Consider the following 18,702-nt stretch of genomic DNA (forward strand, 5'->3'; position numbering starts at 1 on the left):
TTGGGTGATCAATTTTATTGCACTAAACTAATCTTTACATATCTATACATCATTCTATGCTGTTATTTTCCCCATTTTCAATGTTAAAGTAACACTTTTTAAAGATTTGATGATAGTTTCTGCATGAGAAATGCCTGAAATCATAAACTTTGAAGGGTGATTTCTCATATATTGTTCTTTAAACTGCTGTATGTTTAAACGCTTGTAACTTCATAAGGAAATGTCCGATTTGAATGATTTTTTTACCATTTTATAGCTATCATTTTACTCTCTAACACTGTATTAATAACTCAAAATCGATTTTTGCGACGAGTGACTGGTTTGGCTTGTCTTTGCCACATTTCCTTTTAAATCATTAATATAGACAACAAATATTCTATTCAGGACATACTCAACTTTTCTTAAAAATGTGAACCTTTTCCAATTTGGACGGGTGGGGGTATGCACCCATTGCACCCCCTGGATACAGACCTGACAATAATTTTTCACTGACAATGTTAAGCAAGATGAGTAAAGACCAGACTTTTAATTACATTAATTAATTTGTTTTGTGTCCTACTCACACATTCATCTATTCTATAATAAATGTGAAAAAACTACAACCTGCATATTGTATACTATAAAGTATATTTTTTCTCAAATTAAGAATAAAATATAATAGTAAAACAGCTGGAAAGTTTGGTATGCTAGATATTTTAAAGTGGATTGATGGAATAAGATGTTTCTTGGGGTTATCTCAATCTTGTAGGTCTCTATGTGATTTTAAAAGTAGTACAGAAAATATGTGTACAGATTATATTATATTATAATAAACAAAAATGAGCAAATGTAAACAGCTTTGTCAATGTGTCTATATATGTTCACATCACACCACTAATTGAATCATCGCAAAAGAATTACGACAATATGTAGTCTCCATAGCAAAATAAATTGTTGGTGGCACTCTCAACGATTTGTTGATTGCGTGCATTTTCTTTTTGCATTCATTCTCCATGGGAAAGGGCTGTTCTAAAGATTGTTAGAACAGTATATGCCCAGATTTAGTCCGCATTTTTTCTGCACCTAGGAAAACTGAAACAAGCAGTGCCCTTCATAGACTGAGGGTACAAGATTTAAGAACATTTTTTTGTTCCATAATACTGTACACAGAAAAGACAAAAATGGCATTTATCATCTGTAATTAATGTATAGGACACATGGAAAGAATACCTGTTACCCAAGGTAGGGCCTATAACAGGTATGCTCCTCCAAGGTAAAGACGACCTTGACAACTCATCATTCGGCAGAGAGGGTTCATTCCTATATTAGGTGAAGTCTTGCCTAGTGCAAGACAGCTGCCATGACACCCAAACTAACTATGGCATTATTAAGTACGTATGTGGCATGATTTGCATAAAGCAGTTGCGTGCAAATTGCCATCTTTGGCTGGCGTTCAATGCCTGACGGATGGCACTCTGGTGTGGTCTTCCTTTGATATTTTGTTTTATATCATAGAATGTAAGAATCTTGAATGTTTCACAATTATGTCATCAGATGCAGTGGGCAATCTAGTTGGGCTGTCGCTGTTCACTCTATACTGCCTATCATTGTTAGACTTTCTTCAGCAACAGTATCTGTGAAACTTTCTATTGAATGAGTTGGCATTTTTGAAACCATTGCAGATCATAGAAAAGAGAAATCTATTCTAGGTTGATGTTATTTTAATGTGGTAGTACAGGCCATGCGCAGCTATTGTTCTTATCTGATCCTGGTTTGTTGCTTTAGTGGGGATGAGGTAGTTAATGTTTAGGCTGTTTATGTTCACATTTTGACATCATTCTTAGGACAAAATCTAGGTGCAGCTTAAACAAGTTAGGGCTCTCTTTCCTTCCTCGACACACACCAGATGTTGTTTCAAATTGGTCAGCAGGGTCTTCACTAGCAATGTAGGCTTTTGCACTTTTGTGGACTGTGTTGGACGAATTCAATTCTCTATTGACATGGTCATATGAAACATAATTATGAAGAGTTTTGTTGTAATCGGTAGTCTATTATTACCTATTAGTTTTTTGCACATGTACATGCTGCCATTGAATCCTGGGTGATGTATTCTGGTGGGTTAGTAATTTCTAGCACAGTTGCAAAATTAGATTGGTCAGGGTTGAAATGATCTTTGAAATATTTTTGCAGCTTTGGGCATTTCACCTGCCAGTGGGTTTTTTCTTTATTACATCACCATGTTCTTTTGCTGGTCTCCACTGTTCTACAACATTCCTACTTAGTATCGCCTCAATTATCTTTTCAGCTTTGTCGTCATAAGCATGCAGCCATTTTTTCTGCATTTGTTTTGTTATGACAATCATTTTCTGACAGTTTTGTTTTTAGATTGTGCACTTACTTCCTTAAATAACAAATTTTATTAGATCATCATCACCATCCAGGGGATATATATGTTTCCATTTGTCAATCCGAATATACATACTGTTGCTTTGTGTAAGCATAATTCAATGGTGACGCCTCAGATCTACTATATGAACTTGCAATGTTATTGTCTATCAGTTTCTTTGTTTTTCCATCATTACTATGCCGTGTTTATATTTTTGACGGTGATCAAACCATGTGTATAATATAGAAAACTTTCTTTTATTACAGCAGTCAAGAAGCAACTCTCCATTTTCTTTTGAGTGGTCATTGCTTTCAACGTAACCATCAAAACAGGACTTCCTAGAGGTAATTGTGGATGTAGTAGCATTGAAGTTAATTAAAAACTGAGATTAATAGCTTTGTGTTCCTTTTTCTATCAAATGTTCCCTTGGCTAATACAGGACTACATTTACAGTAGGTAGTGTAAGTTGATATCATACTAAATCACAATTCTAGAGCTAAATACCAAATTGACTATACACGGTTGAATTTTTTAGTGCTAAAATCAGATACAATAGTAGATCTCTCTCAAATGATTTCAAAACTTCAAAATGATGAATAATACAAGTTTGATGGCTGTGTTATGTAGGTAGCAATATTTGTTAATTGAATTGAATGCCCCTATAGCCATTATTCTCACATATCACTATTCTCATAGAATATGATCCCATAGTAACAAATTAATATGGATCCATTATACAAAATATGTTGCAAAAGTGTAAATTGTTTTTGCATTATCAAAAACAAACGTACACCTAATATAACAATTTATGGTTCAGAAAATATAATTCTACAATAATAAAAACTTCATTTAATTACGGAAAGACTTGTTCAACTCAATAGTGTTTTTTCAACAAGGCCTTAAAGACAATGTGCAAATCAACAAAACAGAAATTAAAACAAAATAGTCAAAAAAAGTAATTACAAATAAAAAATCACATTACTAAAATGAAACTAAAGAACAACTAAACTAGGTAAATTACCTTAATTACACTTAAATTTTCTACTGTAATACTTTTAATTAATATTTTATTTCCATTTTAAAATTAGAAATTGTATTCAAGATTTTGAGGTCATCACTAAGTTCATTCAATAGTTTAGCACCTCTCTATGATATAGGCTAGGTATTTTTTTTAGTCTGTTCTTGGTTTGGGTAGTGTTAGATGATTTTTATTTATCTGGTGTCATAGGAACATTCTTTATGGAATCTGCTTTGTTAGGTAAGTTGGTGCTAAATTATTGGTAATTTTGAACATTCTGATATAACCTAGTCAAATGTAAGGCTCTGCAAAGTTTTTTTCTGGCTAGACTCACTACTAGTCCTCTTAGTTATTTTGGCAGCTCTGTTTTGCATGACCTGAAGTTGGTAGCTTTGAGATACGTTTGGGCACACTGAGACAACATGGCAGTATTCAAAATATGGAGCAATGATTTATATATTGCACATAGGGAATCTATTTTGGTAAAATAGATTTCAAGTACTAGTAGTAGAGTCCTTGCTTTACCTCTTTCAGGTTTCAGCAAGTTAAAACATGGCTACAGCTTCAGGCGTCCCAGAAGATGAGCTGCAGAAAATACTGACATCTATTGAGGAAATAATTTGGAGCAAACAGACTTATACTGTACAAGATATATATGCTCGGTGTGTATTTCCTGTCTTTGCAAAGGTTGAAGACAGCTTCTATGGTGACCAGTTTACTGAAAGTTACTGTACTGGTGAGGTATGACCTGTTGGCACTAATTATAGGAGATGCTATGCTTTTAAATTATATTATTATATTATCCAGTTACGTTATTATTATTAAATCTAATTATCAAATTATTTTTGTGTAGTAAACCTATCAACATATTATTATTTACATGTTCTTTTATAGATCCTATGGATAAGTGGAGGAATTGAACAAAAAAGAGTTATCATGGAATCTCACAAAGGAGAATGTTTGAGTATTCCCATCTCAAATAACTTCAAAATAAAGAGATCAAATAGTGAATATGAAAGTAATTAGCATTATATATTAATTAAATGTGACAATTAATAACAAAGATTAATATTTTATAGGATAATCCATCACTTTCACAGAACAATTACAATGACATAATAAATATCTGGAGTAAAAACAATAAACAATAAATATAATAAGGAGTTGTAACATTAATCTTTTGAATAATTCATAACTTCACTTCTCATTCATCACTAATATTTTCCTCTCTGTTTACTCGGCAGAATATCAGCCGCTTACTGATATATTGGTGGAAAGTGAAATGGGTGAATGGATTGAAATCAGTGACACAACGCTCTACAACTACAAAAATGATGACATTTGGAATAAGTTTACCAGATATGACTTCAGATCCATGAAGATCTCAGGGAAACACAGCATGACGTTCCTAACTGGGTTTTTACTATTTAAAGGTCAGTGAATAATTTTGCAACTTCTAATGAACACAATCCGCAACCGGAGCCACATGATTTTTATTAGTATAGTATTTTTTAAAAGAAAGCCAGTTGAATATTATTGGATGGAAAACAAAAAAAAACTAATCTATGCTTGAAAATTTAACTAATATAAGGGGGGGGGGGTGTACTCATGAGTGTTCGTGGGGATTCGCGGCAGATGAACAAGTGCATCCAATACATTCCTAAACAGTTCATGAATCATTTACATATTATCCCATTGTTTAAGCACCTGAATCCAAATTTTGACTATATCAAGTACTGTCAAAAATAAATATTCCTTGATTCCTTGATTGAGTGACAAAAGAATGCCAGAAAAAATTATTTTATTTACAAATAGTCCTTGTAATGGAGTACTGTATATGTAGACCTATTATGTGTATTTAATTGTTAATACTTGGTGATTGTAGAATTTATTCTACATTGTTTGTTACATTTGATTATATCGGGTGGAGCAACATTAAGGAAGTGAAATGTTTATTTTATATATACACATGTTTATTTAGGAGACAATGCAAGCTGGCAGATGCTGGGCATTGTATATGTCACTGTATAGAGATCATTGATATTTTATGATTGGTTAATGAGTGATCATGTGATTATAGGCTTGTATGTGATTGGTTTACATACCAATGATGGCTTGGTATAATTATAGTGGGAAACTTGAATTTAGTTAAGTTTGGTACAACACTTCAAGACTGAAGTTCTCTCTTCCGGCAAGGGCGCCGTGAATGCCTCTGTTAAGTTGATTGCTGGGTCGACATTAAAGTTAAGATTTGAAATTACAGTATATCTGTGTTGGCTGAATTGTTTGAAGTACATTGGTTTGCTGGAGTTGATGACCAAGAAGTGTGATAATTGTGTTTAAATCAAGTACAGTACAACCAGAAGACGTGTAGTACAAAATTAACCAATCATAAAATATCAATGATCTCTATACAGTGACATATACAATGCCCAGCATCTGCCAGCTTGCATTGTCTCCTAAATAACCATGTGTATGTATAAAATAAACATTTCACTTCCTTAATGTTGCTCCACCCGATATAATCAAATGTAACAAACAATGTAGAATTCTACAATCACCAATTATTAACAATTAAATACACATAATAGGTCTACATACACAGTACTCCATTACATCCCCCCTTCCTATTTAAGACTACAGTGTTAGTCTCATCAAACGTACTGTACAAAATAAAAATCCTAAAATGACATAATAAAATAGTAAGCATAACTGTATAACATATTATTCTCAACAGTGAAATTCACTGTAGGTTGCTTTAACAAATAATGAATATCATTACATTCTATATATATATATATATATATATATATATATATATGTATTGGGTCATGACATAAACAGTTCACAAATACTATACATCGTCACAACTAATATACAACGTTACAGTCCTATTATATTGTTATTAATGGGAGGCATGTTTTGCGAAAAACAAAGTGTAAACAATTTTTTATCAAAATTGACTGGTTATTAATTTAAGATTCTTAAAGTTAAAAAGTCTGTTAAGCTCTGTCCACATCAAATTTTCTTCGACAAAAAAACTGTTGTATGCCCATATTTAGTCATGACGTGCCTATATATGGTCATGTGATGTGATGTCATCATGACCATACTTAGGCATGTCACATGTTTTTGTCAAATAAAATTTGATAGTCTGAACAGGGCTTTAAGCTCTGTCCACATCAAATTTTCTTCGACAAAAAAACTGTTGTATACCCATATTTAGTCATGATGTGCCTATATATGGTTATGGTTATGATGTGATGTCATCATGACCATATTTAGGCATGTCACATGTTTTGGTCAAATAAAATTGTCTGGACAAGGCTTTAAGCTGGTTTTCCACTAGGCGAATTTATTTGTGCGAATCAAAGCGTTGTGTCACTTCCTGAGCACTAATTGGTTGCGAATTTTTTCGCTTCGCAAAAACTCCGATAGGGATGTGAACGCGCATGCGCATGAACCAACGCTTTCGATCCGTGCGAATAAATTTGCCTAGTGGAAAACCGGCTTTAAGCATATTTTTCTTTACCAGAGATGAGCATCCTTGATTGTTCACCATCCGTGATCAGGCACCACCCTCAACAAACATTTGTACTGGGCACAGGTCTCAAAACACACACCTCTGTAAAGTGGACTCAGTTTTTTCATGATGAGCCTATATTACCAGGTACTACTTGTCTTTAAAGTTTAAAAAATAATTTTTTTCCTCACAATAATTATTATTTTTATTTCTTTTTTTGTAGTTAGGCGATAATTTTTAAACCTTGTTTTGCAAATCTGCTGCCAATGGTTAATATATTGAATAAAATTTTATATTTGGCCAGTTAGTGCACCCATCTTCTAATATATCTTTATTTCTTTCTTTACCATATAAACATTTATCAATCTAATTACTGTTCACCCTCCAATTTGGGACCTGAAAAGGTGTGGTACGTCTCCAGGGTTTGGTCTCCAAATAAAGGGTTAGCTTGTGTGTTAAAGATTAAGAAATATTTAGTTGGTTGGCACAACTTTGTGATATCTAGATGAACCACCACACTTGAAGTTTATAAAAATATGTTTCTAATAAGAGACCAAAGCTGCTAAACACCAACTTTTAAACTTTTTTTTGTTTCTTGCTACTTTTGTAGGAATTATTTTATATTCAAAGGAATACAATAACAGAAAAAGCCAAAGCATGCAGCTAATGAGTTCAGAAGAAATTGAAGCTAGGAATGGAAAGGAGGGTAGTAATGGTAGCAAAGACCAAGAAGACATGCAATCTTATGACAAAATAAATACACATCCTGAAAATTTAACCAGTAAATCAAGGGGGGGAAAAAAAAGAAAGTACAAGAAAAACATACGGAAATTATTAAAACAGCCATCACATGGAACATTGGAAAAGGCCATAAATAAATGCTATAAACAGATTCCTCCGGTAATAGAACAATGGGAAAAAAATGAGGAAAATAAATATGAAAAATTGATACTCAGTAATAAGGATCAGGCTCATAATTATTTTGAAATAGTTCAGTGTGTTCCCGAAAATAATTTACCACTTACTCCTGATAAGACTCAAGAGCAGCATACAGATAAATGCTACAGTCACTCAGAGTTGATTAGTTCTGCCATATACCCATCAGTTTCATCGATTCACAACCAACCCAACCTGTCTAAAACTCCAATCAGCACACCTAATTGCTACGAACGTGAACTACCAATGATTCCACCATCAAACGTTGTAGTCTCTTCGTCAAACAGTTACTATGAAATCCCTTTGTCAATTAGTTACAATGAAATTCCTGTGCCAATGCTAGAATGCAAGTGTGACAAAATTGACACCAGTACAACACACGAGTTTGAAAAGTTAAAAATAAAGGATGGACCAATTCGTCAAAACGATGATTTACCACAAGATCTTAGGATGCTGACTTTAGATCAGGTTAAAGACTGTCTTCACCTTCTCCACTTGGAAAGGCTTGTTGATAAATTTAAGGAAAATGACATTGATGGCATCATTCTTTGTGAGCTTTCAAAAGATATACTTACCAATGATCTTGGCTTAACAAACATTGAAGCTATAAAACTAAGTAAGTTTATAGACCAAAAATGGTTGCCCAATAGCAGCTAAATTTTTTTTATTTTTTTTTATTTCATCAATGGATAAACATTTTTATACAAAACTTAGCTATGCCTTTCTAAAATGGATTTTTTTTTAGAAACATTTTTATTTGTAAATAGCAAAATTCAAGTACCGTACTCGCGCGAATAAGCGCCCGGGCGCTTAAAATAAATTTTTGCACTTTTTGAGGGGCGTTTATTCAAACGGGGCTCTTATAAAAACAGAGTGAAAATTGAGGGGGCGCTTATGGAAATAGATGGAAATTGAGGGGTTCTTATGATAACTTATTAAATCCAAGCGGCACATTTTGAATGAAAAACGATTAAATAAGGACATCAGGAAACCGCAAATTACGAATGGTGCTGCGGCGGAAAAGATAATCGTCCAGAGAGCATGGCTTGTCATGACAAGAATGTTGTGTGTACAGTATTACATAACAGCAGAATAGCAGATGAAATTAGTGGTGGTGGTTAGCTTGTTCACCATCGGTCGATTGAGAATAGCAGGACGGCATGATCATTGCAGGTTTTCTTGAATACTTAGATGAGAATGTGTTAAAGGTGCAAATTGTCGGAAAAGAAGTAGTAGGACTAGGCTATAGACAAATGAAAGAAGATGAAAGTTGGAAATAAACTGTCTGTCCAGGGAGCTCTCATCATTCTGTCAAAGATAAATATCCTCACTTTGATATTGACTAAAGAAGAATGTGATTCCACTCCACACCTCAATTCATGCCAACATCCACAGTCCCAGGATTGATTGGGTTATTGAGGGGGCATTTATTCAAATTAGAAGGGGGTGCTTATTCAAACGGGGCGCTTAAGGAAATTTTCTCGTTATGAGTGGTGCTTATTCGCACGAGTACGGTAAAGCAATTGGTGAGTTTGATAGTATACAAGACATTTTTGAATGGTTTGGTTCTTCAAGTTATCTGAATCATAAGGTACAAGGCAAACCAATAATTTAAAAAATAGAAAAATTATCAACTTTGTATCTAATTTTGTTACTGTCATATCTAAAGCTTCTGTATTTTGTGTACAATATTGTTTTTCCTGTTTAATTTCCTATATGTCGCTAAATGTTTTACCCTCCAGCTGCCTAAGTGCATTGAAGCATGTGGTCTATAGAATCAAAAATTGCTGTGTAAATTTTTTTAATTGGTTTTGGAATAATTTCATTAGATTAATGATCTAAAAAAACATCTGAAATGTCAGAAGCATAAAATCGTTAAATCATGTTTTATGGTTATGAAGTACATTTAATAAACACTATAAAAAAACTAGAATAAGGAAGCTGAGAGAAAAATAAACAATATCTGTGCTACTAAGTTAGAATTTGTAATGAGATCAACTCACTTTCATTACCATATTTAAATATCAGTTTCACATTAAGCTGATAACAATCATCAAATTTGATGTAATATAAACATTATATATGATAAATTACATTGTCAAAAACCAAAATGAATATTTAATTGTTTTTGCTTATACGATTTTATGTACGATTGTTATGTTTTGTCTCTTTTGTATTGCCTTGTTGAATAATGAATGAATTAAGAAAAAAAGAAAAAAAAATCTATCAGAAAAAAATAATGGGATATTAACATAAGAGAGATTTGTTAAATATATTAAAATCCTTTTCATTTTAACTATTTTAGAAATTGTAACTTGGTAACTTCATTACTTTGAACAGGAGCATATAATAGGTGGTTTACCACCACCATAAAAAAAAAGTCTCCCAATGGAAGCGTGTGACTACTGCCATTACTGTACATTACTATATCTCTAAAAGTACTACTACGTTCTAGAGGGCGTCCTTCAAAATACCATAATTCATTATATCAAATGCGTGCTGCATCTCTATGATGCATGTTTGCGTTTCAAACGCAAATGCAACTCCATGAATTCGTTTTCCAATAGGCTGCCCCCTACCTCGTGGTAGCAGTAGCCATCACGCACCTCCACCGGATTTAATCACTCTTATAGGCTTAACTGCCAGATAATAACATAGCGTAACACAAACAAAACCTTTACATCAAGACTTTGTTATAGATCATGAAGTATTAGATTAGGAAATACAACCATTACTATTCATTCCTCATGATCTATTTATTAAAAATCAAAGATTATATATCTGATAACCAATCCTCAACCTTCACTTAAAAATGGTTACCGTATATAGACTATAAAGTATGTTCCTCTTTTTTATAATACTGTACATTTGTTTTTTGTTGCTCTTGTTGTCATTTCTGTATGTTTTTAGATGAATTATGATCAGTAATCTTTATACCTTAGAAAGAAGACTTGGTTATATAATCAAGTGTCCAAATATCTACTTTAAAAGTTCTATGAAAATCATAAATTTTGGTTTGTTTAAGTTTCTCAAGCAATTGCCTAGTTTCATTCTCGTTATGAATTTCAATAATATAAGACTAAAACAGAAAGTTCGCCATATTACAATAAAAAACCACACACGCAAACCATAGGGTTACATGAATCATGGCAGCTAATATAACCCATCAATCTGGAGAATCCCACCATCATGAGGAGATCTATAAATGTTTGACTAAGATCATCTGGAATTGGCAGCCATACCAGGTAACAGATCTTGTGGATTTTAGGATCCCTATGCCAGCTCTAACCAGAATGGTACCATCTGATTCAGATAAAAAAGCTAAAGGAAATTCACCTGACAGTGACCAGGTAAACCTACTGTTCTTCACTTACTATTTTGTTTTTCCACTTAAATAGTACACAACCACTTCAGTTACCTACTATTAGTTTTTATTTTATTTCTTTATTCTCAATACATAAGTAATATTCAAGGACAAAACATAATAAATTACAGAAAAAGGCAAACGTCCAATGTACTACATACAATATTTAGCCACTACCACTTACTTCTGCATAGTGGTAGTGATAGTTACTGGTGTGTTTAATATTACTTTAGCGCTTAGTTTGAATTAAAATAATGTTATTGCTTATTTTGGTATTTGTCAATACATTAATTTAAATAAATATTCCTTACAACTTTACATTACTTTTTTTTTAGTTTTACTGGTTACAAGAACGAAGGGCAATTAAAAGAGTTGTTGCCATTGATCGCCATGGAAACCACATCATTTTTCCTTTAAATAGCCCAATCTTATTTAAAAATATGGAGATGGAGAACATTGAGAAAATAGATGACCACACAAATGTCCAGTCACTTGATAAAATCTTGGAGAACTACGAAATGCCCCTCAGAGTTCGACCTTGCCTAGACAATCTGAGCTTTGAGTCAGCTACAATGAATGACAGGAAGCTACCACTAGCCTGGTTTAGTGAAATCACTCTAATGAAAATCCACGAGATGAATACCATCCTTGCAGTACACATATCTAAAGGTAAGCCAGGTTGAAGATATCCTTAAGCCTGCACAATTCATAAAGTTCACTAAGGGTGGTACTTGGCATCCTTGGGCCAAGGGGAGGAGCTATGGGAATCAGGGGTGAGGCCTGCAGAAGTTCTATCCAAATTATCAAATTTTCTTCAGACAAAAATACTGTTGTATGCCCATATATAGTCAAGATGTACCTATATAAGGTCATGATGTGATGTCATCATGACCATAATTAAGCATGTCACAGGTTTTTGCAAAAAAAGAATTTGATAGTTGGTGAATGGTGAATTTCATCATCATTTTGATGTTTTTCTTTTTCAATCCAAAAGAGAGAGAGAGAGAGATGGTTTTGTATACATCAGATATAGTCAAATGGAAATGGAGTTCAACCAAACCATAGAAGTTTGCCAGATAACAAGCCTAAAGATATATTAACTTGAAATTTCTTTTTTTAGTAGCCAATTAGGCCTAGAAAAAGTAAAACATGCAACGAGAAGAGGCAGTTAACAGGTTGTAGTTATTAGGTTTATTAAAGTTTTTATAGGTTTGGTGTCCTAAAAAAGGAAGAGTGGGAGACAATATGGAGAAGAAGTGGAAACAGTAGCAAGTTTGGCAACATGTGCGATTCTAGCAAAGATACAGTTATGAAAGACCTAATCTCAGTGGAGCAACAACCAACAAAAAACCTGTAAAAATGGAGAAAGCAGCAACAGAATGGCTGATGAGAAAGTGCAGAATAGATTGGTTTATGGTGATTTGCTAAAATATTAACCATTTTCTTTTTTTCAGATAAGATTAATCCAGCTATTTGCTGTCTGGTAAAAATCCGAGCTGAACAGTTTCAAATTGCGTCTGCGCTGCCACAGAATGACAAACACACTATTGACAGCATAAAAGACGAGATGAAATTGCAAATTGAAAAAACAGTTAACTTTGACTCGTTTACTGACAACAGTAGCGGTTAGTAGTTTAAATTTCATAGGAAAAAAGAAAAATAACTATGCAATTATGGGTTGATTTTTGGAGATTGTTTTACCAAGCTGGAAAAATTCCACATTGTGCCTATGCTGCCACAGAATTAGCAAACAAATGATTGACAGCATAAAAGAATGGATGAATCTATCCTTTCCTGCTATGCCATTGTTTCTTCTTATATTTTGCATATTTACTGTTGAAATGAGCATTTGATTACAATAGAGTGGTCTTAAAAATGTTTAGAATCTCGTAAGTCATAATAAAAAAAATCATTTATAGAAGTACTAAATGTTTAATGAAAATAACAATTTTTTTATTAATAATAATATTAAATTCTGTTTTTTTTCCCCAGAGATATATGTTTATACACCAAAAGTTATAAACCGTGTTGGCCTAGGAAAGGGCAATTACGATAATCTGACTGGAAAAATACTGAAAGTTGTTCTAAAATCTGATGCATACATGTACCTACAACCAAATAGTGGTTTCCAAACTTTGCCACATTCTCTTAAGATTGGTAATACCAACCAGTATTCATCACTAAATACTAGCAATAAACCAACTAAGACAAAACCATTGCCACCAATTCCAAAAATATCAGGTCAGAACCTGCATAAACCATGCCCAATACAGAAAGAAAATACTTATTCTGAACCTATGCAGAGTACCTCTGATAATAAAATCAAAGTATGCCCAATCAACAAAACTGTAGTTTTAAAAAGCCAGCAAAAATCTGACAGAGATGAGTCGCTTAAAACAACAAGTCAAACAGAAGTATCAAACGAATGCTTTCAGCACCAATTTTTCAATGTGAAGGAAGAATTACTAAAGTTAATAACAGTAAAAGACGATGGAATTTTGAAACAAGAGACATCAAATATCACTCAAAATTTTGAATGCAGCGATCCAACAACAAAACCTACAGAAAAAAGAGACTTTGCAAAAGTAGCTCTCAAACCACCAAAACATCACGGTCTACAGGCAGGCACGCTTCCTCAAATATCTGGTCAAAGCAACGTAAACCATAATCAGCCAGTTGCAAAAGTGAAAGAGCCCATTGCTCTTCCACACTGCAAAATGACTCCTTCCAGTACACCTCCGACACTGACCTCAAAGATCGCATCTGGTCAAACCTCTGAATTAAAGAATCCAACCACACCAGTGGATATCACTGATTCCTCTAGATCACCAGATATTGGAGAACAGAGAAAAATTTTACAGAGAGCTACATCAACAAGTTTTCCAGGCATTGACAATTCAAATCTTTTGAGGAGAGTATCTTCAAGAGGCAAAATTTTACCACCAATCCCAACGCAAAAAAACAAGGTCATGAATACAAAACCAACTAATGTTAAAAACCAAAACACACCAAAACTAGAGGTGCTCGTCAAGTCAGACAAACCAAGTAACAAAGACAAATCAACATCACCAGTAGATAGCAATTTCTTCCATGAAGTCAAAGATAATGTTTCTTCCCTCCCATCACCTAAAATAGCGACATTATCTGATATTCCATCTGACATCTCCACATTAACAAAAGAACAGGTAATAGATTGCCTTCATTTGCTGAAACTGGACAAATACATAGAGCAATTTGATCTGAACAACATTGACGGAGAAATATTTAGCGCACTCGATCGGGATATTCTAACACAGGAGCTGGGCATGTCAAAACTTGATGCATTAAAACTTGTTAAGTTTCTGAAACACAGATGGCTTCCACAAGGTATGAGTAAGCCTGCTGGTGAAAGTTAGATTCTTTTAACCTCAATGTGGTAAAACAATCTGAGTCCAAACCACCACAGTATGCTACAACGGTATATTATTGATTGAATCTTAAATGCATAATTTATTCTTTTTAAAACAAGCTTAGAAAATCCGTTTAAGGTTCTAAAAATAATTAAAAAAATAACACATTACTTTAAATATATGTTACTGTATATATACTTGCATTTCAGTATACAGTACTGTATTCGTTTGAACTGTAAACAAATCTTAAGTATAGAAATGACGAAATATTTTAAAATTTTAAAATCATATTAAAATTAAAATGTAATTCATTTATCTTTTACCACTTTCGAATAAACATAGCAGTAAACATTCATTTCTTTTTAATTAGGAGAATTCTCCAATCACGACCGTGGGTCTTATTTAAAAATATTATTTTGATAAATATGCTTAATAATCGAGAGTACATACAGTACCAAATTGCATTTATGTTTTGTAAATTACCACAGCCTTCTTAAGCAATTTCTCATAGATAAAATAATATGATGTTGCATAAGGTCACAAAACATGGTATAATTTAAATCCAATAATTAGGAATAAGCATGCATTCTCAAATCGACAAATGTTTTCAATGCACTGCGCTGAAACCTTAAAAAATTGTAGGTGCCCCAGCAAATATTTATTCATTTATGGTATTGCAATTTTCATCTATTGAACATCTTATGATAATAGTCTAAGCAACAATGTTGATCAGTCTGTAGATTATATTTAAAGTGGGAGAAAGCGGCCTAGCTCAAGTCTAGGCTGGTATTCTCTGACTCTATATGGTTATAACAAGGGGCGGTGCTAGCAGGTGGTCCAGGGAGGGAGACAAAGGAATCTATCAGGGACCTCTGGACCCCCTCCTGTCAGGAAATTTCTAGCAAGGTCCTCGGGGAAAAATCAAGCATATGTCTTAGTATAAGCTGTCAAAGTTCGGGATTAAAAACTGTTTAATGCGAGCAAGGAGCGGTATACTAATTGCAATAATATGGGTTGTAGTGGTGCGCCATGCTTTTCCCCGACAGGGGGATAGGACCTACAACAGGGTGATGGGACCTACAACTGGGAAGTAGTACCCCCAACATCCTTTTTAAATAAAGAATCCCATAATAAACACAAAATTTTATTTTCTTTAATAAAAAATAATCCCCCGACAAATTTAATCTACCCCCACCGGGGAGGAGATTGAACCCCTTGTTGGGGAGCTTGGATCCCTTATCGGAGAATTCCTGGCACCGCCCCTCTTGTAAGCATGTGAAGTGTACTCGTCTTGTTTGTCAGATAAATTGTGGCATTTTTGTTGAATTCAGGAAACCGAAGGTTAAAACGCCGTCAACATCAGTGGGCCTGTTTCTGCTGCCAAAAAATACCGTATATATACGGTTTTTTTTTTTGCAGCAGAAACGGGGCTCATAAAAATATACCGTATTTTTTATACCGTATTTTTCCCCACAATTTTTGTGGAATTATTCCGGTATTTTGCAACAGATACTGTATACCATACATTTTGCGAAATGTGGACTAAAAAAACTAACGATATTAGCCAATACTAAATAACACCAATAATTTCTAGGCTGTAGCAGAAGTTGGGGTGTAAAACTTCCTTTGTTGCAACTTTTAATTATAGATAAAATAGATGAAACTAAAATTACAGTACAACGTTCTTTAAAGAAACCATGTTTATCGCAAGCAAAAAAAAAAAAAATCACTACACAGGTCAATCCAAACTTGGCATTTTGGGTAAAAAAGGACCTTTTAAACAAGATCACCCAAGAAGTACTATTAGCAGAAACGGGACACTGGATTTCAGATACCGTATTTTATACAGTATATTTTATACCATATTTTTAGGAAAAGCAGCAGAAACAGGCCCCTAGATGGAAATGTTTTGCTTAGTGGGGCTAAAAGTTTCACTTTCATACTCTGTGATTTATAGCATTAATAAAAAAAAAAAATACCATGCCATGGAACGGTCTGATTCAGCGGTTAAACAACATGATTTATGTTATAAATCCACAGACTTTAGTCTCTAAAATGCAGTAAACTAAAGTGAACCTCTAGAAATATATTTTTCGATATAAATCATAACAAAAATGGAACAACATTTAAATAGTCTGAATCTCTTGTGTTTTCCTCAAAACAAAATTGGAACTTCCAAGAGCTGCAGATTACCAATAAAATCTACCGACTTTTTAGATTTGTTAACGTTAAATGTTTCATAAGGCTCAATAAAAAAATGATTAAGTTGTCATTCTCGCCCACATGTCTTCTATTATATAATATAATTTCCCCCATTTTTTTAGTAAATAGTTAGTAGATATTGTTTGTATTATTCTCATATCAATGCACCAGTAAACAATCTAAGGGTGATATTTGGCTTTCAACAAAATAAAAAATAAAAAGCCTCCCTAGCTCCCTCATCACATTTCCAGCCTAGATAAGGTGATAATATAATTTTTTTTTGTAGGGCATTCACACAATTTTATATTTTAAGCATTTGTTTTTTGTGAAGGGGCCCCACTCAACAGTGATTTAATTCACTATTGGGGTGTCCCATATTTGTTTACAAATGCTTTTTCCTTGCTGTTTCTTTTATTGTAAATTATAATGTTTTTGAGACAAATAAATGAAATGAAAATGAAATCAAATGAACAAAATCTTCTCTCTTATACACATCTACATCACCAGTAGATAGCAATTTCTTCCATGAAGTCAAAGATAATGTTTCTTCCCTCCCATCACAATTTTTTCATTTTCTTTCTTTCTTTTTTACCCCCCCTCCCCCAAATCTGCCCCTGATTCTATCTCATGACCAAAAGGACTCCACTCCCCAAGCCTTATAATGAGACTATGCCTATGTAGAGCATCTTGTGTGTATATTTATCTTGTGACGGAATTGCTTAATTGATTAAGTTTACTGCTTGGCATATCCTTGGCCCTGTGGCTAAAGCTGAATAAAATAAAGTTTTCAAAAAAATAAAACAAAGGGTGAAGTTCTCCTCAACAAGTTCAACAAGTGCTCTACGAATTTGATCATTAATGAAACTTGAAACTGTGGATATGTTTATTCTTCAAAACGAAGTAGGTATTGGTCCGATGCAAGTACTACCTGAATCAGGATGGAGAGGAAGCAAACATTTAAAAACCCTTAGAGCAGACATCACCATCAGAATTTTGATAGGCTCAACATGATCATATTTATTCTGGAAACCAGCTATTTCAGAAACATCTGACCAGAGGGTTGGGACATTCACCCAGCAACAATATCAGTAGTTTGTTTCAAGCCTATTCGGTTCATTTCAGGATAATTTGCCAATATATATTAATGACTTTACACAATTGTTACACTGTTGTTGGATGAAAAAAAAAAAAGGTTTTGTTTTTGTTTTGTGACAACTATTTATATTAAAAATCCTATTGGAAATTTGATTCTTCTGTATTAATATCATATTTAGTCATGTAATGTTTCAAATTTCCATACCATATCTATGCTCCATCACTTCCTCAAATATCATTTAAAACTACAATATTCAAATTTCAAAGATAACAAGGCTTTTGGATCCCACTGGTGCTTCTAGGTACCACCTTGGCACCTACTCTGGGTCGGTCAATTCCTGGCATGCTGTTCCATCCTCCTTTACCACAAAACCAGACTTATCCACGAAAACTCGGGTCTCAAACCAGGGTCTCTTATCATAGCTAATTATACTCTAATTATCAGGAAGGCTAGACCGCGGTACATGAAGGGCTATCGCGGCTGGAAAAGTCATTATCTCAGAGGGGTGCTGCCATAGCAATAACAATCAATTCATACTGAGTTTACTATAAAAAAAAAATCTATTTTGTTGAAAATCTATTTTGTTGAAAATCGTATGAAATATGTTAACATTTGTCTTTAGCAGAAAAAACTGTCCTACCTACGAGTTCGAATCGTAAAAAACGAGCCCTTTTACGAGAAGTTACAAAAGTACATGGCTATTACTGGGCCTAGAATAGGCCGACTTGGTATAGGCGCCGTCGTATGACGACATGAAGTTTCTGAAAAAGGCGGATGAATATATTGGTTTGAACGTGATTCACTTTGAA

The 18,702-nt window shown here is 33.7% G+C and overlaps 2 protein-coding genes across 2 annotated transcripts; both read left to right on the forward strand.

Moving 5' to 3' along the window:
- The first annotated feature begins 331 nt into the window (after positions 1 to 331).
- Positions 332 to 8,603, forward strand: LOC117101264. The gene is made up of 6 exons (XM_033241218.1): positions 332 to 2,709; positions 3,918 to 4,124; positions 4,278 to 4,401; positions 4,628 to 4,816; positions 6,919 to 7,053; positions 7,517 to 8,603. The coding sequence occupies exons 2-6, from the start codon at positions 3,936 to 3,938 to the stop codon at positions 8,497 to 8,499; spliced, it is 1,620 nt and encodes a 539-aa protein (XP_033097109.1). The 5' UTR covers positions 332 to 2,709; positions 3,918 to 3,935; the 3' UTR covers positions 8,500 to 8,603.
- A 2,871-nt stretch (positions 8,604 to 11,474) lies between these two features.
- Positions 11,475 to 16,858, forward strand: LOC117101282. Its single transcript, XM_033241243.1, has 3 exons — positions 11,475 to 11,875; positions 12,661 to 12,831; positions 13,199 to 16,858. Exons 1-3 carry the CDS (start codon positions 11,647 to 11,649, stop codon positions 14,599 to 14,601), a joined length of 1,803 nt encoding a protein of 600 aa, XP_033097134.1. The 5' UTR covers positions 11,475 to 11,646; the 3' UTR covers positions 14,602 to 16,858.
- Positions 16,859 to 18,702: the final 1,844 nt, after the last annotated feature.

The sequence above is a fragment of the Anneissia japonica genome, unplaced genomic scaffold (assembly GCF_011630105.1).
Source record: "Anneissia japonica isolate Jap-2015-1 unplaced genomic scaffold, ASM1163010v1 scaffold1859_len985614_cov190, whole genome shotgun sequence".
NCBI lineage: Eukaryota > Metazoa > Echinodermata > Crinoidea > Comatulida > Comatulidae > Anneissia > Anneissia japonica.

Bases quoted from the DNA above. Each gene is read 5' to 3' on its own strand.
- LOC117101264 (XM_033241218.1), top strand. From the start codon at position 3,936: ATGGCTACAGCTTCAGGCGTCCCAGAAGATGAGCTGCAGAAAATACTG. The intron at 4,125-4,277 runs GTATGACCTGTT...GTTCTTTTATAG, and splicing joins AAAGTTACTGTACTGGTGAG to ATCCTATGGATAAGTGGAGG. The intron at 4,402-4,627 runs GTAATTAGCATT...TTTACTCGGCAG, and splicing joins ATCAAATAGTGAATATGAAA to AATATCAGCCGCTTACTGAT.
- LOC117101282 (XM_033241243.1), top strand. From the start codon at position 11,647: ATGGAGATGGAGAACATTGAGAAAATAGATGACCACACAAATGTCCAG. The intron at 11,876-12,660 runs GTAAGCCAGGTT...TCTTTTTTTCAG, and splicing joins TGCAGTACACATATCTAAAG to ATAAGATTAATCCAGCTATT. The intron at 12,832-13,198 runs GTTAGTAGTTTA...TTTTTTCCCCAG, and splicing joins GTTTACTGACAACAGTAGCG to AGATATATGTTTATACACCA.